Genomic DNA, 25,204 nt, shown 5'->3' with positions numbered 1-25,204 from the left:
TTGTTTTTTTTTTATTTGTAAGGCACCATAAATACTCCTTACTGCTGAACGTCTTTCATTTATAGTAAATGTTTATTTTTTTAAACTCCCCCCTTTTTAAATGAAGCTATAGTATTGATTTCCATAACACAAAACATTTCTTGCCAAAGCACACACTTAAGGTTTTACATACAACACAAAATAAGAATTAAAAAATGACCTTTACAAAGCTCAAACAGGTTACAAAGCATCACACCATTGTGGAGGAAGATGGGCAGGCAATGCTTGGGGTTGGGGTTGAGGACAGGGGGGTCTAGGAGGAGTGTTCCCCAGTGCTGTCATTCTTCAGGTGGCACATCAGTGCTGTAGTACAATACACCAAAGTCATCCAAGACAGACACGAGATGCAGCCATATACACACAAGGTTCTTTTTATTCTATGTATATTAATATACATAAATTGTGTACATAAATCGACCCTTCACAAAAACACATACATACCATTCATTTGTCTTAATCTCAATATGTAATTTATTTCTTGATTTCTTTATAATTCTTTATGGGTAATGCTTTAAGACCAAATGCATTGAGCACATCAGATCTGGAGTGCAAAGGTAAAAAAAAAAAAAAAACACTACATCACCTTTGAGGATGAATCAGTTCTGGTGAAATTCACATGTGCTGCAATTCAGGTGATACAGAGGTGGCCTTTCAGCTGCCTATAGTGACATGTGGGCTGTCTGAGCAGCCAACTCAGAAACACTCTCTGCACACTTTATCATGACCTTGACCGCTGTAATCAACAGCTTTGCAGTGCCAGACCATTTCTATGTGCATAGAGTGTAACCCCACGCACAATCTCAGGGCTGAGGATGCTGCATTCAAAAAGAATGTCAATCAAATCTGGGCATTTTTTGTCATTACGTGGCAATTTTGTTTTTTAATTTGTGCATAATTTTTAAAAAAATCAACAAAAATACTCCATTACTTTTTCCTCATCTCCACTCCATTCCATTTCCCCATCTGATTGTTAAATGTTAAATAGCCAAGGGTTTGGAGAATACAACAAATCCAAAATCCTCATCCTCTGCAATAATTCCAGCAATACACACTTGATCCATGTCAGCCTCCAGTTCTACACTCACATTATACACAGCAATCCCTCTGTAGGATACAACACACATCCAGGGAAAGGTTACACAGGTACCACTTCATGGACAAGTCAACCTTCTCAAAACATAACCAAATGACCAACTGTATAACCTTTATCTGTCAAACGCCAATAGCTATGAACGATTGGAAACTGGAAAAAAAGAGATATGGAAGACAATGGCTACCATACTGTCAGACGTACTTCAGTAAATTCTGAAAAACTACATCAAAGCAAATGAAGCAATTAAATGAACAGCGAACTCTTAATAATGATACATTTTATGACACTTGTACTTATTTCTATGGTTAAAACAACTGGTCACTGAAGACATGTCATCAACATCTAATTCTGGGAGAATAAAAACTTTCAACTGACTTAATGTATTGAGCAACAATAGCTGGGAAAGGAATGTCATCAATTTTCCTGAAAAGGGAAGAGGACTTCTCATCAATATGGAAATCAAACTGGTTTCCCAAGTGCTTACTGCCCTCTATTGTTTCAGAAGCAAACTGTCCTCTCCCATCCTCCCCTCATACAAACAAAGCCCTATTAAGGTGGGAGCTTTTTTATGCAATGCGTTCTGAGCGGCTCTGGCTTGCCTAGTCTCACTAAATTCTTGACTCATAGGTTCCACTAATGGGTACTCTTGTTTTGCACAAAGGTCCTGTATGAATGTGATTTGTCTAGGGTAACACAGCAATATTGTAAAACAGCTGGGATCTGTGTCAGTTTGTCTTAGGAGCATTACCCTGTCAGCTCACCACACAAGAGTGGAATGACAGCACATCAAGAGGGAAAGAAATAGTTTTGAAAAAGGTGCTTCTTATCTTAAAATAATTTTAGATTATATATATTTAAAGTATTTTGCCTGTGTATCAATAGAACTCCTTTTTCTACTGTCACCCACTACGAGCAGCACTAAAGAGTCTACTACATAAGAGCTCAGCGTCACACTCTGAACAAATCCCTCCTTGAATCAGCTGGCTGCGCGGGTACCAGGGTACCGCACATGTGAGAAGTGATTTAGGTCAGTTTCATGCATCACTTTCACTTAGCGAGCAGGTCTGTCTAACGTTTGTTTAAGCACTCATCTTTGCCTACGATAAAGCAACACAATCTAATATGCTCATTTTACAACAACGGAAATCAGGAAAGTAGATAGATACAACAGAGGGCGGGGAGCTGCAATGTATTCTGCCACTGCCTCGTGAGAGATAATGTCTGTGACTCATCTGCTCAGGACTCCGACTGGGACTCCTTCTGAAAGAGGAGGTTACACTTTCTGCATGGTGGGCACAGGGCTGGACAGAAGGAAACTAGAAGGAAAGCCATTAAAATAAAGACAATGAGGCAAAATTAGCCGGATTCAGTCTACGATGATGCGGTTTGAGGGGGTGGGGTCTGCAACAAAGTTAAAAAGAAAGAGGAACAAATTTAAGCCACGTTAGTGGCAGGGGAAAAAAAAAACAGAATATAAAAGAAAAAATTCTATTAAAAAACATTGAGCCTCACTAAATGAGAACATGGAACAAGCCAAGGGATAATGAAGGAGCAGAAGAGACAGAGAGCAATCTAAATAGGAGGAGAAAGGGGCTGGCGGCTCGACGGCCGAGGGCTAGTCAGACTTGTCCCCGTCTTCATCGCGGTGGTTGTCGGCTCCCTCGCGGGCCGCCTTCTCCTCCTTGGCCAGCTGAGCCTGCGAGGCCAGGATGCTGGAGAGGGAGAAGAGTCCGGAGCTGGAGGTGACGGCCGGCAGGGTGGGCTGGGTGAGGCCCAGGGGCAGCGGGGTCATGGGCAGTGCCAGCCCCTGGAGCTGGGACAGCTGATGAGCCTGGAGCTGCTGCTGCGGACAACACACAGCCACAGCTCAACCCGCGGGACCGGCACTCCACTTTACACCGAGCACAGCGTGCTCACCGCATACACAAACATGCACACACACACACGTGCACACACACACACACACACACACACACACACACACACACACACACACACACAGAAACACAAGCACACACACACACACACACACACACACACACAAACACAGAAACACACGCACACACATGCACACACACACACACACACACACACATAAACACGCACACGCACACATTCACACACACGCACATGCACACACACGCACAAGCACACACACACATTCAAACACACACACACACACACACACACACACACACACACACACACACACACACATGCACACATTCACACACGCACACATTCCCTCACACTCACACAAAGCTCAACTCATGGGAGCAGCACAAACCACCAAACACAGCACACTTGCTGTATACACAAACATAGGCGCGCGCACACACACACACACACACACACACACACACATACACACACGCCTGCAGTGAACAAGCAGCTTACCCGGATGATGGAGTTCATCTCTGGGGGGGTGACCTGCTTGGCCCTCTCTATGGCTCCCAAGACCTGCTGCTGATGCTGAGAGAGAGAAAGTGAGACAGAGACACAGAGAGCAGGAGAGAGAACAGAGAAATCAATTCCCGGCCCTCTACATTCATTCACAAAGTTCTGCTCATTGATTATGCATCTACCATATTACCATGAAGCTAGCTAGACAAGCGCTAAAAGTGGGAACATGACTTCCTGCAGTGATTAACCCTCATTCTGCTCGAACATGCCAAGACCAAATGAACCAGAGGAGCATGCAGCGAGGTGGGTGCGGCAGGCGGGACGGGAGCCCGGGGGCTGATCTGCATTCATACCTCTTGTGACAGGTAAGGGAGCACCTGGGCACAGATCCCGTTTAATCTCTTCACAATCTCCGCCTGCAGGGCAACAGGAAAAGACACCACCCATTAACCTCAGTTAAACCCCTTAGTCTGGCAGTGCGAGGACCACGGGCCTACATGACTCACCCATGTGCACAGGCACTCTGTATCACGCTCTCACGTCATTAGCCGAATTCCTACATACTAAATCCGGCACGCAAACAGCAGCAGAAATAACTCCGCTTCTTTCTTAGCCAGTATGGTTCTGCTTCCTCCTGCACGTTACTCTTCTTCCTTCCTTTAATCATTCCTCCATCTCTGAAAATCTCCCATGTGGCATTTGGAGAACTGTTTTCACTCATCTAATTTTATCTCATTTTTGCATTGTGACTCAAACTATGATTTTATGTTTTAACTTAGTGAAGGACATTGACTGGGCACCAGTAATTTGTACACGACATTTAAATCATTAACACGAGTAGTTACATTTATGTACCTAAGGACTGTATAAAAACACAGAACATTTAAAATACATTTTGTTCCAGTTATGAAGAACATTTTACATTTCTCAATTAATTAAGAGAAAAACAAAATGCTCTTGGTAAAGTTGATGAGTTATGGCTCTGCTCTTAAGAATCAACTCCAATCAAATCACCCAGGACGGAAGCGATTCTTACGAGCAGAGTGCATTGTGTAACGCTGTCTTCACCCCCACGCAAACAGGCACAGACAGACAGACAGACAGATACACACATGCGCACTGAATGTGACGAGGAAACTGTCATGAGTGAAAAAAAGAAAGAAAAGACGGAGCAGGCATTATGAGAGCGGGGCACAATTCATCTATACAGGAGAAAGGCCGGCTGCAGTTGGGAGGGAAAAGAGGCTCGAACGTAGAAAACAACAATAAGCCTGTTTCACCATCTCCCCAGCACAATGCAGGGCTAAATTAGAGGTCTCCACTGTTAAAGGAGGAAGACAAGAAAGCTTGGGAGGGAAGAGAGAGGCAGAGATTGAGAGCTGCAGCTGAGCCATGGGGGAACACAAAATAACCACATTAATTCCCTGCTACATTCAATGCCACACATCACCGTCAATTTCCAAGATCCCCCCCCAACCCCCCACACCCACACCCCCCACCCCCCTGTACTGGGCTCATCTGCACAACCCCCCACCCCCACCCCCTCTTCTTCCAACCTCTGTATTTTTAAATATTTCAGAAATGTCAAATAAAGGAGGGGGTGATGATAAATTGTACACGAGGCTGGGCGCAGCTGTGCGTGACTTGGTTTCATACATGAAGTTTAGCGTTTGTGGTACCGCAGGCAGGGAGGGCATCTCCGCTCTCTCAGCCCTCAGCCAGGTTTTACAGAGCCCCAGAGGGGGGTTCTGGACCAGGCGGACTCTGGTGGGGCCCATCCTGCCTTCTCTGCTGATAAGGGACACGAGGCTGACAGGACTGCATCAAGACAACCCCCCCCCCACCCCGGGTCCTGTCACCCTCCTCTGGGAATGCTCTAGTCACCGTTTAAGTGACTAGGACTGCCTTGGGTTTCCAGGCCCCTGTCACCTGCTCTGCTCCACTCTACATCTCTGCAGCTAGACACTACAGCTCAGCATGAACAAGCGATTCCTGATCTTCAAATCAAAGCAAATGCACCATAGTCTTTTCCACAACCTTTCATTAATTGTGGTAGAACGGCATCTTTCAAATGTGCTGTGAAATGACTCACCTGTTTGTGCATTTCAATGTTCAGCCCGTAGGACATTTCATAGTACTGTGGAAGTGCAGAAGAGGGAAGAGGTGAGATTCGATGTTTAAACAATGTTTACTGACATTTTTTACAATTCAAATATTCTAAACGAATGCGCGTATTAGAACCGTAGCCTCGGCTCAATCAACATTTACTTTGAATACAAGGACAGTTTAATTTCTTTCATACAAGTGATCACTGAATGTTGTATTTTCTAAACAAAAATGGAATGCTTGCATTTACCTGTTAGTCAAATTCAAGGACAAAGGTGGATGGGGACCTGTGAGGCCTAGGTTTGCCCATTTAACATAAGCACACTCTCTGCTATAAGCACGTAGCACCTTTGATTGCTCTTACTGCCACCAGCCCCACTAGTCCTGTCGCAGCCCCTAAAAGCAGTGGTATTTGCGGCTGTGTGTGTTCAGTGCAAATGGGGGTGACAGCGGGTCAGTATTAGCCTTGTCCTTCGGCGTCTCTGAGGGTGACCTGCAAGGAGGGAGGCCACGAGTGCTGCGGCTCTGAAATAAACAGACAATCGCAGCCGCAGCGTGGTGGTGGCGGGGGGAGCGGGGGGGAGCGGGGCGGCCAAACTGCACCTCCCTAAAGCAATTACAGCGCTGGGGAAATGGGCGCCCCGCGTTTTTAGCTGGCAAAGTGTGGAACCCGATAGGCAATTAGAGGAGGGAGCCTGGGTCGGCAGAGTGGCACGTTGATGGATGCTAGTGTGATACTGCACAGATTAGATGAGATTAAGCCAGTGGACGGATCAATTAGAGACGGAATATCAGACAGCAACACGGGCCTGGCTAGCGACAATGAGATTTGCGGGGAGGTAGAGAGGGGGAGACAAATGACACGAGGATACAGGAAAAGAAGAGCCGCTGAGGTGGGAGGGGATCAGGAAAGGTAGAGGGACAGTAACACTGAGAGCACTAGCACATAAATAAACTGCTCAAGGGAGAGAGAGACAGGAAAAAAAATAAAGTGCTGGTGTACATCACCCCATCTAAGGACATCTGGGTCTGCAGTCTTTAGCATATTGCACCTGGCTCCTAAATGAGTAGGCTTGCTCTGTAGTGTCCTTCCCAGGCAAAATTCTCACACTCACCATGATGTAGTGACGCTGCATTTCTGATTTCTCACTGGCCAGCTTGTCGCACTCCAGCTTCAAACTGCCAAGAAGACAAACAGGCAGCTATTAGTCAGCACAAGGGCCATTAAACATATTTTAACTTATTTTTTATTATCTGGAAGATCTTTTGCCTCATGAACCACAACCAAATTGTCCATGTGAACTCTAAGAAGTGCTGTGTTTATGTTATAAAAATTCTGCTCTGAACAAAACAGCAGGATGAAGCAAAACAACACATGTTCATACTAAAACACATGTGTATACGTCCAGTGAATAAATCACAGATCATTATTAAACAAATTTGGAGATTCACAGTCATCTGAGATAAGAAACAGCAACAGCAACAAAAAAGTGTCCATTATCAAATCACTCGAGTGCCAGCAGCAGTCTAAATATGAGGATGAACACATTTTTCCAGATCAGACATGGGACCACACTCCTCTGAGTGTAGATATAAGAAATCTATTGCCGGTGTGAGCTATCTGTGCTTCATAATAGCTTTCCTGTAGACTGTAGACACATATGGTTCGATCATATTGAGTAATCATCTTAAACCAATAAAACCAAACTTTTTGTAAGGGTGTCGTGAGAATGCCCCACACATGACCGATTGGACAAAAAAAAAACCCAATTAGGTCATCCTGGATATAATTTCCTAATATTGTGGTATCCCACAAATACAGTTATTAATATAATAATAACCCACACACAGCAGCTACTAAAATTCTGAAGCATAGTACGCATCAGCTAAATGTCCCAATAGAGTTGGTGTGTGCCTGTGAATACACACAGACTCGTACCCTCCCTCTTTACCAATGCCTGCCACTTTTGCTTTGCCTAATTACTCTCTCACCTCCAAAATACTGGCAGCATGCATCGGAGTTTCCATGGAAACCATCCTCCCTTCTGCCACAATACCTGAGACCAGCCTGGGGCTGCAGGCCTGTGATTGGTTAGAAGCTGCCTGGAGGTGCAGCGACGCTCTCAAATGACACTTTGATGGAGTTTTAGTGCCTCTCCTTCTGCCTTCAAATCGTTCCTGTTGTCATCTTTATTTTGATTTATGTATTCCCTTATCTCTTTATGCATTTCAAGAGGAGAGACTGTTACAGAGGTTGGTACTATGCCCATGAGACTGCCTGCAGAACATTTCCTTCAAAAAGCTGAATACAGCATTTTGCAAAGCCTTGTCTCTGGAATTTCCCCAAATATCAATTGATGTTAACACCGAGTGTATGCAGGCTCTGAATACACATGCAGCAGCTGTGGTTTGATTTGGGGGAGAGTCACGCTCGCTGTGAAGGGGGTTAAACTGCAGAAGCCTCCATGAGAAAGTCACAGCACAGCCTGCTCGAATCTCTGATAGCTACTGTACCAAGCGAGTGGTGTTGCGGGTTGCACACAATTACACATTTAATGATGAAAGCTCCACGACGGCTAGCATGATACCACATCAAGGTACTCCCGTTTCAGAGGCCGCTGCATTTGATTTTGAGGAATCACACCATGTGGCTCTTTGCAAAACGAATGGAGCTTTCCTCACATTCATCTGACAATCAACATCACAGTATACGCACAGAACTGTCCTCACATATGGTACAATAAAAAGCTTGCCTTTTAGAATGGATGTCGTATGACAATTCCAATAATTTCAACAGTTCTCAAAAACAGCACACCAGGGAAAAAGTCTGCTCAAAAATGAACAACGCAAGGAACACAACGCACACAACCAATATGTGCATGAAGGGATGATGAACCATCATAGGCCATGTAATTGGGATTTTATCAAACTATCAGTCTTGGGGCATTAGTGTGGGTTAAGACTGCAGGCTGGAGTATGAGAGTAAAAGGTTGTGAGGACTCCCCCACACATCCTACCTTTCCACAGCTCACTGGGCCTCAGAACAAGACCCTTATCTCTCTCATAATTGCATGGTGAATATTTAATACTCCCACTTCAGCAATAATGGAAGGGCAAATTACCGCAAAGCCTAGGCAGAGCTAAAAATAAAGTGTATGGCTTTTCACTGAAATATTGATGAATGCAAAGATAATACTAATATTTGGTTTATTTATTCCTGGTCAAAAAAGTATAATAATTCTCAGGTAGAATGATTGTGTGGGCAGAACTTTAGAGTTGTTACACTGCTCACAAAATTACCAGTAATTGTCTCTTTTGTATCACATATTGTACACATGTCCTGTTTCTCATACTCATATCAGCACTTCATGGAAATTGATTTCTTTCTTTTTCATTTAAATATGAAAGAAAAAAAAACTTACCAGAAATAAACGAAAACATAATGCTTAAGACGATCAGTGTAATCCTCCAAAATCAATATCCTGAAAATATTCTTTTATAATATCACTTTTCCCTTTTCTCAGGAGAAAGGTAGGAAATGGAAGTATAGCCTAAATGTTTTATAAACAGAACCCATTACAGTTGGAACTAGTAGTGGATGGATTCCTGGCCTCTGGATGCAAGAGTCCTGAGTTCATATCGAAGGTAAGCTGCTGCATTTATACCCCACAGCTAGTTACTTATTTGAATGACTGAGATGGAGAACTCAGGGATATATAATATGACAGAAACACATTTTAAGCATTCTTTGTAAAAAAAAAAAAAAAAAAAGAATGTAGCTCACAGACACAAACAGAAACAAACAATTATTGGGGAAAAAAGCTATGTACATCATTTTTAAAGGCTGTCATTGAGGCAGTAGTGTGGTGTCAAAAACAGCCAACTTTGGCTATAATGTTATTAAGGGTACTTAAGATGGCTGTTGAGAGTTCATGTGGAAAAGCACTGAGAAAAGAACAAATTAAATTGCTGCAGTTCACACAAATCTTAAGTTCTACTAGTAAAAATAAGATATGGCCTGAAAACATATGCATTTCAATGCTTTCATGTACAGTCAGAAAAGGAAACACAGACAATGATCTACCTGTGGTATTGTGCTTGGAGGAACTGAAACTCATCCTTGATTCGATCACAGGAGTCAGATGTGGTAAATTTCAGCTGCTGGGACGAAGCCTGTACAAAAGTAAACATATGAAATACATTTAAATACAGCAAAGTAAAACACCAATGACAGGTTCAACACACATCAGATAAGGCATTTAAAAGACATAAACATATAAGCCAGATAAGACAAACATAAAATATATGGATTTGCATGTTGATCTTTTAATGCTTACGAATACAGGAAATAAAACCAGGACAATTCATGTCAGGAAGGTAGTTCACAGGGTTTCATGCCACTACAAATCTCCTCTCTTGTTTAAACCTGCTCACTGCTGGTAAAGGAAAACAAATTATTTCCCAAGAAAACTTCTCTCCAGTAGCCCTGTACCAGCCGGTTATAATGCCTCACGTGTGATGACAGGGTAAATTCTGTACATGCTTTTGTAAAATTTGCCAGATATGTATGAGCCTTGGCCAAACTGGGTGAGATGTGCCAACGACATAAATACTGTAGTGTTATTGTCTACAGTCAGACTATGCGAACCAATGACTCTGATAACATGTGTCATTTATTTGGAGGAAAAGCCCACAGCCTTCCGGTGACTGAGGCGACACTCCACCCACAAGAGAATTGATGGATAAAATTCATCAAATTGCTGATATTTTAGCGAGAATCCACGGCTGAGAATGAATTCCCACTTCTGATATCTGCCAGTCTCCCCTTTGTTTGGAGTGAACCACAAAAATATCAAGGGCTTGACATATATGTAAAGGTAATATGCATAATATGCATACATGTACCCCAGCTGAGGGACGAAATCAGCAACAGGCGAGAGCAGCTCATAGCGAGCCGCCACAGTACGGCGCCATCTTGAGCAGTGACTGACATACAATGGAAACACACATGTGGTAAATAATGTGATTACCAAATGCATGCAGCAATATCCAAGATGACAGGATTGTATGACTAAAATCACTTATATGTGAAATCAGCTCATTAGGTTGCAGTTAGTTTTCAATGCAACAATATCACTAACATTGAGGGCTGGGAGAGCTGGTGTGGGAGTAGGGTTACAGAAAACAATTAGTGAGCTATAATGCAGGCAAATGAGAGGGGGAGACACTGGTTTCTATTACCTACATGCTAATGGGTGCATAGTAAATATTACTATAATGGCTACTAGGCTATTTATCAATGTAAATTGAATGTGATTCAGTAATATGCAATAGCAGAGTCTGTGTGTTGCTGTAGCAGATAAGCCCAGCAAACAAAAGACACCTGTCCTCTACAAAAGCAGAGTGCACAATACACAACACACAACTGCTCTTTTTCAAAAAAAAAAAAAGGACTCACTAGGACCCCCTTGACCCACTCAGTATCTGTGATAGAACTATAGCATCAGCCAAAGCCCTGTCTGTGTCATGAGCACAATGGACTGATTTCAATCAATGCAATAAACTGACTTTCATCAGAGATGGCCCCAAATTCAGCAAAATGCAAAGAGCATGAATACAAAAATCGAAACGCATAAATTGCTGGCTCCAGGTTTTATGAGATCTCACATCAGCCTGATGAAGCACAGATTAAATGCTGGTTACACTTGCAGGAGGAAGCAAAACCTCTACAAACAAAGGAAGGAAGGTGATAAAAAGAAAACGCTCACTGTCCTGAGTAGGTTTGCCATCCACCACACTACAGCCCATTTACACACACCATACTACATACTAGAGCAGCTCTGAACATTCTTCCTTTATTCCATCTATTCAATACAGCCAAATGCCCACATATGAAAACATTTCAAATACCAAAGGGTTTACATATCAATAGCCTCAGGTCGAGCAGTCGACAGCAAAAGGCCTGCTGTGCTTCCCTGACCCAACAGTAGGCTTGATGTTGCAGTGTTCCTCTGGATTATAACGTCACCATTACATTTGTGTGCCGCTGTAAGAACACCTATCTGAGCTGTGACCATGCAGAGATCAAACTCAAACTCTAAAAGGACCTTGCTAAATGTTTATACCCCAACAGAGGGATGCAGGTGCTCACATTTCTAATGCACCGCTATGATATCACGACACACACTGTCATCTGTCAAGACAAAAGGGTGTTTGCTTTATACATTTTTTTTTTGGTTATAACGTTGAGCCCTTCACCCTGGGGAATGAATGTTTTTTTTTTCTATAGATGTTCTCTACATCCTTGATCGATGTGAAATTTCCTAAGCACAGCAAATGTGATTCAGAGGATGTTCCCAGCAAGAAAGTCTTTGAAACAGTCTAAGCGGTCGAATGTGAGCTCGGTCTGAGTGTCAGAGCGGTGCAGCCTTCAGAAGCAGGTGTCTGTCAGGAGTGCTGCAGGGGCAGGCTGCTGTCAGCACCTCCTCATGCAGGGAGATCAGCTGCCTCAGAGGTGTCAGACTTACAGAGCTCTGCTCTGAGGCATGGGTATGCATCAGGCGCATGCATGCATACACACGTACTAACACACAGCCGTGTGCTCACCCACCCACACAAGCTCGCACTTCACATGCTGCCTCACATGCGCACACACAAGCGCACACACAGACACATACACATCACGTTCCTCTGCCTCACAAACAACCGTATGTCCACACATGCACAAAGACACACACACACTAACATGCGCATACACACACACAAAGCGCACATGCAGGCAACCACACACACAAACACACACACACACACACAAACACACACACAAACACACACACAAACACACACACAAACACACACACAAACACACACACACACACACAAACACACACACAAACACACACACACACATCAGACATAGCCTCTTCCAAAATGTAGGACAACCCTAATTCAATTCGGCTCCACTCCTTTGAGATGCAATTAAAGCATTAAAAAGCTTTGTGTGCTGGTGGGCCGATTGAGAGAGTCTTCAGTGGCTAAATGGGATTCATCATTTCAGTAAATTACACCCCCCGGAAAAATAATCATAATTTACAGTCCAAGTCAATTCCTCTTGAAACCATAATGTCTTTATCTTAAATATGGATTACAAACAGAGAAACACGCAGGCTTTTCTGCAAAGCTGGGATGGCAGAAGGCAAGAGGAGGAGATTCATCTGAGAAAGGTTGGATTGAACACCAAATCTCTTTCTTGTATACATCAATGGAGGCCAAAGGGTATCATCAGAGAACACTCCCTCCCTTAAATCTTGCCAAGAAGCAGTAGTGTCCTATAATCCTGCATTTTGTAATGTTGCTCTATATTCACACCTTTGGAAAAGACTTTGTACAAGGTAAGGATTGAATTTGACTGAAAAAATAGCCATTGAGCTACTGTACTGTATCAGGATTCCATTTCAGAATCCGTTTTCTATCCCTCTCTGTCCTTTATTTCTTTAATAAAACAGTGATCTTAATGATATGAAAGAAAAACACTGCTTATGCCTCCGCCTGCAAAAAATACAAAGTGCATGTATTTACATTAACACAACTATACATCTGTTACCTCACAATGCACAAATCATTATTCACATCTTTTTAGCATTACATGCAGTCCTGACACTACTAAATACACCTGAAAGAATATCTTCTCTCAGTTTTCATTCTGCGTGTCTATAAAGCGACTACTATCTGTTCTCTTAATCCCGAAACTTAAGTCTAAACTTGCTTCTTCCCACAAAACCCCAAACAAGTTAAGTTCTTTAAATGGTAGTTTTGGTTTGATTTCCAGCACTGGATTGCTCTGAACAGCCAGTTCAGGATAGGAGTCCTGGCCTCTCCTCAGTCACATACAAAAAACTGGGCTTCACACAGTACACGAGAGTGAGGGCATACCCCTCAGGAGCAAAACAATCTGTCAAGCACGTTGCATGGCACTATTACAACACTGAGTCTCTGATGCAAATTCCACTGACAAAGGGATGTTATTGTTTATCATCACACATTTCTACAGGAATGAATGAAAAATGCACCTGCACTTGCTAGGCCACTTGATTCAGGCTAGTTTGCAGTTTTGAAACTGAAAAGATAAATGCTTTTTAAGTGCTAAGGTGATCTGTGAGGAGCAAGCAGCTACAGCATTATCAGGGAAGCTAACCTCACTTACCCAAGACCCATTATTCCTTCAGTGTGACAACAGGTCTGTGTACAGGGATCCCCATGCAATGAGTGGCAGTGCTAGACACCAATACCAAAGCTAATTGGAAAGCATTATTACCCAGGGCTAGATCCTCAACAGTAAATCAAGCGCATGCCAGTCAAATGACCTGCAATCAAAAAATGCTTCAGTGAAAAGTCTATAAAGAAGTAAGTGAAGACAAGAGTAAAATGAGTTGGGAGGCATTGGAATGCCATGGACTGTGAGGGCTTGTGTCTTCAGCATTGGACTGGGGTTTATAATACTAATCCAGTTTGGGGCGGGAAGTTGATTCTGATTATTATCTCCATGGACCGACCACAGCTTACCCCTGACTCTGGCCCGCAATTGCAACACAGCGTTATCCCAGTTCCAGCACAGAGCTGATTTGACCTTGTTAAGACGCTTTAAAGGGGATTATTCCACTTTGATCACTCTTAGTGAAGTGCACTCACAAACAGAGTTTTTTCTCCTCCCCTCACAGGGCTGGCCAAACACACACACACACACACACACACACACACACACACAACTGAGCAGAGCCACCAGAGACCAGGCCGTTACACACTAGCCCACGGGGGAGCAAAGACCACTGGGCACAGAGGCGCAGGGGGGGAAAAAAAGAGTTAATCAGACCCGGGAGGGGCGAGGGGGTGGGGTGGTGGGACGTACAATCATGACCGAGATTAAAAACAGCTCAGTTGAGGTGATTGTGAGAATGATTGATCGAGTGTTGTTAAAACTGAGGTGATTACTCACAAGCGGCAAAAAGAGAGAGATGATTACTTCCTGATCCTGAAACAAATAACTAAACAAGTCAAACACAGAAGGTAAAACGTATGTGGCCAGAATTCTGCTAGCTGTCTGAGAGGCTGTTTTAAAACCTCAATTTCCTTAAAAAGGTTCGTTCATCATCAAGAAATTCACCACGGCGGGGAGGTCTTAGTGTGCAGGATTCAGATTTTAAATGATTTCTCTAATGAGATGTTTTCTGGTTCAGGATGATTTCTGCTGGTTCCCAGCACGGCAGAGGAGCAATTCTCTTGTCTGATCTCGGCAGTGCATTCTGCCAGGTCTGAGGCCAACCCTGGGGCTTACGAATCAAGCGCCCCCCCACTGCGCCGCTTTGTTCCAGCCCAGCGCTTTGCTCAGGGGCACGGTTTCCCCGGCAAACACCAGCGCTCCTGAATACTGATGCTGCCCACACCCACACACAGCTCTCACACACATGCACGCACGTACATACATAAAAATTCATACACGCGTGCACACACACACGCACCTGCACACTCACAAGCATATATGCACACACATACACATGGCCACACAAACACACACACACACACACACACACACACACACACACACACACACACACACACACACACACACACGCGCGCGCGCACGCGCACACACACACACACACACACAGATGGGTGCACACACAAACGTATGCAAACACACATACACATACACACACACACACAAATATACTCAAATGTACACACACACACACAATTGCGCATACCCACTCATACACACACATACACATTTGCACACAAATGGTCCACATACAAAGACAAAGCGTACATACAGACATGCATTCAAACATTGCATTACAGCAAATCAAAGAGAAGTGCACACAAACTACACCCACGCATAGCAAAGGGTTTGCTGCACAGAGACACAATACAAAGGCACATTCACAGAGCACTGCTTGCAATACTGCAGCATGGATCTCTTTGAATGGTGCCAAAATTCTTCACTGCAAGACAAGAATGAAGAAAAAATTCAATATAATCAATTTTGCTCTCAATTTAACTGTTTGTCATAAAGGGACAGATTCACCGTCTTCATAAAATGTCATTCTATATTTCTATATGTACTACATTCTATACACTATATTTATGTACTATATACTATTACTAATATTACTATAAATGCTGCAGTTAAATCCAGCTAAAATGTCAATCTTAGTAAACACCACACTGGAGATGAAGTGAATTTAGTCAAGAATGAAGTCCACTATCTGATAATCACACTAAACCATTTCTATTTAATGAGAATGTTACATTATGCTTCCAAATGGATTTTCAGTGTTGTTTTACCATCTGCATTGCCAAGACCAGCTTGTGTTCCGTGATCCCAGAATCACAGAATTGACCATCAGGCGCGGAATTTTCTAGACAGGTCTAAACGGAATAAACTAGATCTGTTTTACAAGAGAATGCAAAATGATTCCAGGCCAATACAATGCATTTTTTCATAGCGCCACCCCATAAGGAAACATGGTCTACATGTTGATCAGTGAAAGTTTATCTGAAGCACATGCAATTAACCAATTGGCTAATATCTGCCAATAACACACTAATTATGCTACTGTCCTATAATGTAAATAGCTGTATGTTGTATGTGCAACAGCTCGAAAAGCATCATTCACTTTCAGTTGTCATGTGTAATGACATTTTTTAATTTGTCTTCGAACAAACAATTTTGGTTTTGAGAATCAATTTTGTGTGCCAATGTTATTTTATCCAGTTCTTTAAAGAGCATATGCCTGAGCCAATTTAGCAGTTTATTTATAACCAGCAACACCAAAATGGTTTGTGGCCCGCAAGGAAAAATCTGAACTGAAACAGGTGCTGAATACTTCCTGCCATAACGGAAATGTGGCCAGTTTCTAGTGAACAAAATTTACAAACTCATAAATTGAAAATTAAACCCAACTACTCAAACTCAAAAAATGACATCTGTCATAGAGCATAAAGAAGTTCAGATAGCTTCTGTTAAATAATGTGCAGAGTTTCAGTTGTCCCTTCAGTCTCTTGGGTCCTTTCACCTCTGAAGAGTTTTTGCACACCACTGTTGCCTCTCGCTGATTCATTGTGGATATCCTGGGTGTTGTTCCCAGGGGGTTTTGGCCACCTGCACCACACTTCACTGCTGCTACTATATTAAACATTTGCCAGCATCCTTCTACACTTAGCTGGACAAAACAAACATTACATTATTTTACTTGTATGTGAGGGTACGCGTAAAACAATATTCAGTGGTTTTATACTTTGATATGTCTGCATATTTAAATATTTGGGCCTATCCTGCATAACTCTGTGTTGTTAATACAATCAATCTAGGTGACTTCTGTCATTTTACTGCTGCTGATTTCTCCATTCCATATCTTATAATTCAAAATTGCTTTTTCCTTTTGTCACAGTTCATTAAAACTGAAAAACAGGGCCCTTAGCCATGATGAAAAAAAATACTCCCTCCATTGCATTGTGACAATACAACTGCAAAAATGCAACTAATCAACTGATTAAATGCAACTGATATGAAAAAATGAGAAGCTCTTCAGAATGTACACATACTGTAGTCAGAAATGATTTTTTTTTTACCTTAAAAAAAAAAAAACAGTAAAACATCTTACTCCATTTGCGAGAGTAACCTTGCAGCTGGAACATCATTCATTTGAAACATTGCAGGCAAGAATCTTCTAATGAACAGTTAGTATTTTCTTCACTTTCTGTTAACAGCCCTGTTATTGGACCAGGGCAAAAATGAAACATTTTCACTGCTCTGCTAAAAGACGCTTTCATTTACAGAAAATGATCATTTAAAAAAAAAAAAAAAAAAAAACCTAGACACATGAAGTGTCCCTCATCTCATGCCACATACATGCACAGTGTGAGGACTCAACAGCCCTGTCATGCACATCCTTGGTAGTGTGGCAGTTAGTAAGGACTCAAAGTCCAATTCTCTTGTGGTCTGGTTAATACCACCCTTCTCTCCCCCTACATCTTCTCCTTCGAAATCTACGTGGACAATACTGCCAATAATTCTCTCCATGTTTTCCTGGATTTATAGTACGCCCATATTAATCTGTGGATGTTAGCTGTGTCCCTGTGTAGACCAGTTGTAATCTGTGAATTTTTGGAGAGAGAGAGAGTTTGTGTGCGCATACACGACACTGAGAAACGGCATCTGTCATGGAGGGTGGGAGTGTCTCACAATCCTTGGCCTCCCACTGTTAGAAATCAATTTGAGCGACCCGCTACAAAAATCAATATCACCTGTGACCTGTACACAGACCCCTCCTACAGCTGCCCCCCTGCGGAGCGGCGAGTTTACAGAGTGGACTGATTGTGATGCAAATGAGCAGCTCTGCCCTTAATGACACAGACATCTGCTGTGCTGTGTGTGTCAAGCCCCGGATTCAATTTGTTCCCCAGAAACAAAAAGCGGATAAGACCCAGGAGGCCAAGGATATATATGCGTGTGTGTGCGTGCACACATAAGTCTGTAGAACCGCAGCAGAAAAGTGTGTCTGTGTGAACCATTATTACTAAAGCTGTACACGTGACAATTTCATGATTACAATGAATCGTGAGCATGTGCCTTATTATTACTGCAATGAAGTGTGGCGGTAGGACTGAAAGAAAGCAGAGGAGCGGCTGGATGTGTGTAATTTTGTGTGTGTGCGTGTGTGTGTGTGTGTGTGTGTGTGTGTGTGTGTGTGTGTGTGTGTGTGTGTGTGTGTGTGTGTGTGCATGTGCGCGTGCCCATGAGTAAACATTTGCATACAGAGAAGAGGGTGCTCAGTGCATGCATCTCAAGATAGACGAGACATCCATGGGAGTAGTGCCCGGAATACTACTCAATGTAAGTGTGCGAGGAAGGAAGGGAGGGCGAGGGGTGGGAGGGAGAGTTTGTTTAGTGGGAGAGACGAGGGACCGGGAGGGATTAACCTTTCCCCAGCTGGAGGCTTTTGAAAAAAGGCTGGGGGCTGTGCTGTTAATTCAAGTGGGCTTAATAATGCCTCCACACCCCCTGCCCTCCAACCCTCTCTCCCCTACATTAGATCTAGGAGGAAGGAACGAAAAGAGGGAGACAGGCCCCGTGTGTGTGGCCTTGTGCCAAAGAGGGAAACATCAAGCACACAGCCATAGAGGTTATGCTCTCCCCCCCCCGCCCCAGCTCTAAAATGTGCTCACGGACAAAACGAAGAATTACAAATGCCCACGTTCATGCACAAAAATTTCAATAACACAGTAGATTTTACAGACGAATACAGAACAGTACATAAAAGACAAACTGAAACAGAACAGTCATTTTGTCTGGTCATGGCATTGTCAAACATTATGGGTAAAACACACTGTCTGAGGAATGCAGTTTAGTTTTGGGTTGCAAAACATGTCAAATACTGCTTGGACCTCATTCCAATAGGTGATTACTTCTATAGTAATGATCACCAACTGACCTGTGAGATATAATCGGGTGGGCCTTTTTGTGTGTGTTTATGTCTGTGTGTGCATGTGGCAGAGGAACAGTGGTTATCAAGACAAAGAGAATAAATTAAAGCGGCTGACTTGTGACCCAGACAACACCTTACTGCCAAAACATTCTGAGCCAGCCAAGGAGAGGCTGAAGTCAAATGAAGAACAAGTCCGCACTTGAGTGGTGCGCATATGCCCAGGTCGCAAATCAGAGTTAGGAAAGCTCATCACCTTGGCAAATGGGCTCACATCATGCTAACCAACTGGTAAATTCTTACATCAAGGGATTCATCCCTACTCATTTATCACATCGAGACCAAGAAAAAAATCTTTAGTATGTTTTATATAAACGGTTGAAGACTTCAACTATCTAACCATCATCCACAACTGAATGTATGCAAATGTATCCAAAAGATATCAGGATGAACTGTGCAGCATTAACATGGGGTTGACTGCATGGCCTGGGACGGATACATTCCATCTTTGATTCTGAGAAGCAGCAACCTAATCTGGATGTAAAATCTTACCAACATGATTGAAATGCTCATGAAAAAAAAGACAAAGAGTAAGGTGGAAAATACTTCCATGGCATTTAAGCATAACAGTTTAAGAAATAGGCCTACCCATAAGGGATAAGAAAAAAACTTGAAGGTGCTGAAGAAACCTGTTAAAATGTTATTTTTCCCCAGGCCCTCCAATCCGGAGTCCATAATCTTCAACATGCCTATCTCTGACTACCACATCTTTCCAACTGCCCTTAACTACTCTCATCCCCTCAGAGCACTGTTTAACGGGGGACTGTACAGAAAGGGGGGGATAGGGAGCCGGACAAGAGCTGCTTACACTTACAGGGTGAGCAAACTACTGTGGCTCTCGAAAAAGCGTTGTGCTAAATCCATAATCCCCGTTTTTAATCCTGTGTGCGGGTCTTATTACTCCAATCAAGTAGCATAAGGGCACTTAATTGGATTAGGGTGCAGTGAGGCAGGATTTTGCAGAGGCACACCTTGATAAAAAGGCAGTAAACAGCGTCACGGCAGAGACCGTGTGGGCAACTCCAACCCCATCAGCACCCACCATGAAGCTCCACAGCTGTGGGTGCAATCAGCGGGTTAGGGAGGAACAGGCATACTGCAGGGCCACCGTCTCAGTATCAGGGCTGAGGGGGCTTTCGAGACAAGTAGGAACAGTTGGATCTGTCACACAATTAGGAGCGGCTTCCTCCTACGGTGCTTTGTGATGAGGTGTGAAGTGGCAGGAAAATCAATCCTAGCCCAGAGATTGCACACCACTTTCAGGCAAGTGAAGCCAAAGGGCTGAAGCTGCATGTCAATAACAAGCTGAAGACGTTCAGACTACATCCTGAGCAAACACAGAGGTTCCATAACAATGTTGCGGTTGCGGCGCTGCCAGGCGACGATATAGTGACTAAATCGCCTTTGTCATTCAAGTTTCCACTCTGCACCATTTTGATTTTTCAGAAATTCCATCCAAAGGCACAGCTGACTCATAAAAATGTCTTACTTTGATGATGAGTCATTAGTAACATGATTATGTCGACAAGTTGACACCCATTAAAATAATTTCAGATATGGTGACCCTTTCATTTCTGTGTTTAATTAAATGAGTAAAAAATACTATACACACAATATAAATTACTGTGTGAGCATATGCAGGCAATTTCTTTATTGGTTGCGTTTGCCTTCATTTTGTTAATGTAATGAATGCTCACAAGGAACTGATTTACCTAGAGAACCCCATTCCACTGGCACACACAATGTGATGTAAAATTTTTCTATTTGAATGAAAAAAATATAAAAGAACCATCTAAATGCCATTTATATGTCACAGTATTCTTGTTATACAGTAGTTTTAACACTTTAACACTTTAATGGGTATTCCATTTAAGAATGGGATGGTCACATGTAGTCTTTAACACCTCCATGGCAGTCTGGCTCCAAGCACCTCACCTTGTAAATGAAGTCACTACTTGGATAGGAAGTCAATTCACCTAGCATTCCCAGTGAAAATCAATTGCCAATAGAAAGGTTACTAGCCTAAAACTCCAGCTAGTCTGGCCACTGATGCAAGCTGTAAATACCAGACGGCCTGCTATCTTCCCCAATAATAAATTCCCAATAAATATGGACATTTTCAAAGGTATTTAATTGCTACGAACTACAGCAAGTGGGATTTGCATTCAACAAAAAAGAAGGGTCTGAGCTTTTACAGATGCATATTTCATTCACTATCCCATGAAGGAAAGTCAGACAGCATTTCTGCTGACACACCTTCACTGCAATACAGTATGTGCACTGTGCGTTGGGCAGCTAGATAACAAACACCAACAAGTTAGATGACTACCCACACGGACAGTCTAGCAAACTAGTACTATAGGCTTCCAACAGAACATCTCCTTACAGTGATAAGGCTTTGATGAGGAAATCTGATTTTCAGTGTATTCAAATCATTTCATCTGCTGTAAATCCATTTAATTCCAATTAATGACAAACAAGCTTTGTAAGTCCTAAAGACATAGCAATCCCTTACTGTAAACAAAGCTAACCATCTTCATGCACAGTACAGCTACGCCCCCATAAAGCCTTCAACTAAACGTGTCAAGACTCAATTAAACACCATTTGAAGCCCCTTACTCAGTTACAGTACATGCAGTGGAGTGGTTTGATCATTACTGTCTCTATTGCCACATCAGTCCTGGAGAGGGAACACAGAGGAAATGGGGGACTATGTTGTGTAATACCTGATGTACTGTGCATCGTCTTGTCCATTTGAGTTGTCTATTCAACCTAATCAAACAAGGGACACCACTGTCATTCTGCAACCACTTCCACAAAAAAAAAAAAACTCTCCAAACACTGCAAAAGCCAATTATAGCACTGCCCACCTGCACCACCTCTTGAAATGCTTTCCATCACTAAAAATTCCACCTACATGCATACATACAAAGAAACAACCTCTAACATGGAAATCATATTTTAGACAGAGATAATGGGCTTGATTCCAAAGACATCAGAATTCTGCTTTGTTACCACATTTTACTTTGTTATAGCGCATGCTGACATAAACCTGAGGGTACACTGTTTGTCTTTTTCCACTTCTGTCATTCCATCAGTCACAGATTTTTTATCATTTACTTTCAGCAGCATGAGTAAATGTGACGAATTGGCATAACATCAGAAAATATCTACCTTGTGCGCTACAGTCTGAGGATCATATATTTACCTAAAACTGGTATGACTACATTAAGTGCTGATGTTCTTATATCCTGAGTTCCAAGATCTTGGCTGACACTCCATGTTATCTCATGTCCAAGCCACCGCTGCCATGCTACAATTTGACCAATGGCAGACCAAGTCCTTACCTGCTTTGTATACAGTGGGAAATACCCCCATCAGATTTCAGCTTTGATAATTAGATGTGAAGCACAGATATGTGCTGCACTATTTAGGGAGGTGCCACACACACACACACACACAATGCACATTTAAACAGCTGTGATCACAGGCTGACAGTCACATCTGCAGCCGTGTAATTACAATAATGGGTAGGGTTGCCAGTGCAAGGGATTTTTTAAAATAAACATAGGGTGCTAATAATTAACAATTTATAATTGGTATGCAAGCGCTCTTGGGTCTACAGATCACACATATTACTATGTTCAGTAGAGTACAATCTATATTATGTAATAGCTTCTGGACATTAGCCTGATTCTTTCTAAAGCACAGCAAAGCAGAGCCAAATTATACATTTTCACTTAGTAGCAACAAAAATCAGAGTCGTGTAATCACGTTTTCATCCTAACTGTGAGGCACTGGGACACTTCATCACTGTTTTAATTGTATTTCCTTACCTTTACTTTTCTACACATGCCCAGAAGAAAAAAAAACAATAGCTATCTTTCCATGTGAAGAGTGTTCCCATGAACATTATTTAATAATTTAAAATCTACCCGATGCCATTGTTCTGTTGTAAAACGCAGAGATTTGATTTCCCCACGGAATTTGCGGCGCAACAGCTCTTGTTGACACGTAACTAACGAACTCATTTATTTCGCATCTCAATTACAGTCCACACCAAACACTCTCCAACCTAAGAGGTAACATTAATTGCAATCATAGGCTTGTTCAGATGGCTACACGGGATAGTTAGTTAGCTAGTCGCGGTTAAAGATGTGAGAACAAACCACTTAAACCGTAGGCCTACTACTTTAAAATATTAGACTACTATTTCCATTAAGAAATGACAAATTTATTACTGGGCTGGTACAAATGGATAATATGCGGATGCGGGAACACCGCAGGGGACTAGCTGGCTAGCTAGCTCCCTAGCTAACAAAAATGATTTTATAACAAAGGCAAAGCGCACAGCGATGACAGTGTGTTCCTATCTAGATAGCTATGCATTCAGTTAGCTAGTGTTAATGTTAGGGCGACCCTAATCTGAGGTTTTTAATACAGCTATCAATCTTTGATAAAAAACTAATGTCGAATTTCCATATTTCATAAACGCGCGCTCTGGCTGTGTTACTAGCCACATTAAAAGTATCAACAGGGACAACGATTGAGCTGGCTAGCAATCTAGTCAGCATAATTCAAATACAGCCATTTTGTTAGCTAGCTATTCGTGGAATTGCTACAGAAGTCAGTTTCTTCGATGCTCCAAAATGTCCAAGCTACATCAACGCTTGGATTACTCGAATAACTGGCTGGTCTAGCTAACTATATAACTACCAATTGAAAAGTTTGACAGCTAGCTAGCAAAGGTAGCTACGCAGCGTATTTAGGAATAGCTCTACCTCGCACGATACCTTAAAAACAACTCACTTGACTGTCTCCAGCTAGCAGTAGCACCAAGCTAGCCAAAACCTACAAGGACAGCTAGCCTACAGCGGGTTAGCTAGCTACCTATCACTAGAATCACCAGTTTCAGGTGGCCCTGGCTAGCTGGCTACGCACGTATACTAGAGGCATTATTGTGCACAATTCGTGGTTACAATCATTCGCCAGCGATAATTATAAACGCGTTTAACTAGCTCTTGATCGTTATTCAATATGCAAGATGCACATATACGCTAATGATGAAAGCTAACCGGCAAGCAAGATAGCGACTATTTTAAAACGGGTTCTGGTCTTCCATACATTGATGTTAGCAAGCTACACAACCAGACGAAAACCAAGAATGTAAACAAACAGAAGACGTAAAGACAAACTCCGATGAGAAAAACGGACAAACTACCACAAACATGCTAGCTAGCTAAAAAAAAAAACACAAGATAGCAGGTTACAAATAAAGATACACTTACTGAGTGTCTGGATTGTGGAAACATCATGTCAATTTCTCATTTAATGTATTTCTTTCCAGACTAGAACGAGTGCCGTTTAGGTCTTATTTCTAAAAATGAATTTCTTCTTTTGTTTCGTAGCTGTTCAGCTACCCCCGATCGCTGTGAGTCAAGATTTCTTCCCCGTTTTGTTTATTCAATCTTTATCAGTCAAGCTAAGGCAAGCGAGGAGTAGGTTCAATCCTTTCTTCATGTAGCAAGTTACCCCTCCTAAAGTGAATACATACTGTATGGCTAGCTATGTATGCTAACTCACTATAACGTGCATCGCTAGCAAGCTATAGCCTGATAGGATTGTTTTGTCGCTTGCTTACTAGCAAGCTATAGTTCGTAATCGTTCTTAATGAGTTTCAGCTAACTAACTGTAGTTAGGTGTAGACTAGATCATTATAATAAAAATGGTTTTTCAAAATGACTTTCAAAATACACAAAAATAACCCGTGAAATAAATCCTATCGTAATCCTTTTGCTACGTCTCCCGTACTTCTGAAAGGACAGCTTGATACCGCAAACGCAGCGATTACCTAGCTAGCTAACAATGCCAATGTATTTCTTGTTCTAACGCTCTTTTCTAGCAGTTCAGATTCAGAGCAGGACATCCGTTGTTAGAATATTTGCTAGCCAGCTTCCTTGCTACGAATGTACAGTAATTTAGCTCGGTACTGGGTCTCCCAGCTAGCTGCACGCTTCTTTCC

At 42.5% G+C, this 25,204-nt stretch overlaps 1 protein-coding gene across 2 annotated transcripts; it reads right to left on the bottom strand.

The window, feature by feature from the left end:
• Positions 1-25,204, bottom strand: tle5 (TLE family member 5, transcriptional modulator). Of its 2 annotated transcripts, none has more exons than XM_036522225.1 (7): positions 24,471-25,204; positions 9,726-9,814; positions 6,757-6,820; positions 5,628-5,672; positions 3,889-3,951; positions 3,530-3,604; positions 1-2,975 (listed from the first exon to the last, which is right to left on the bottom strand). In XM_036522225.1, exons 1-7 carry the CDS (start codon positions 24,495-24,497, stop codon positions 2,748-2,750), a joined length of 591 nt encoding a protein of 196 aa, XP_036378118.1. In that variant the 5' UTR covers positions 24,498-25,204; the 3' UTR covers positions 1-2,747. The 2 variants fall into 2 exon arrangements, with proteins under 2 accessions (XP_036378118.1, XP_036378119.1); XM_036522226.1 differs by having other exon boundaries at positions 1-2,972.

This window comes from Megalops cyprinoides, chromosome 2, assembly GCF_013368585.1.
Source record: "Megalops cyprinoides isolate fMegCyp1 chromosome 2, fMegCyp1.pri, whole genome shotgun sequence".
In the NCBI taxonomy this organism is placed as follows: Eukaryota; Metazoa; Chordata; class Actinopteri; order Elopiformes; family Megalopidae; genus Megalops; species Megalops cyprinoides.
Note: the sequence above shows the minus strand (reverse complement) of the source record. Positions and strands in the feature narration are given on the sequence as shown.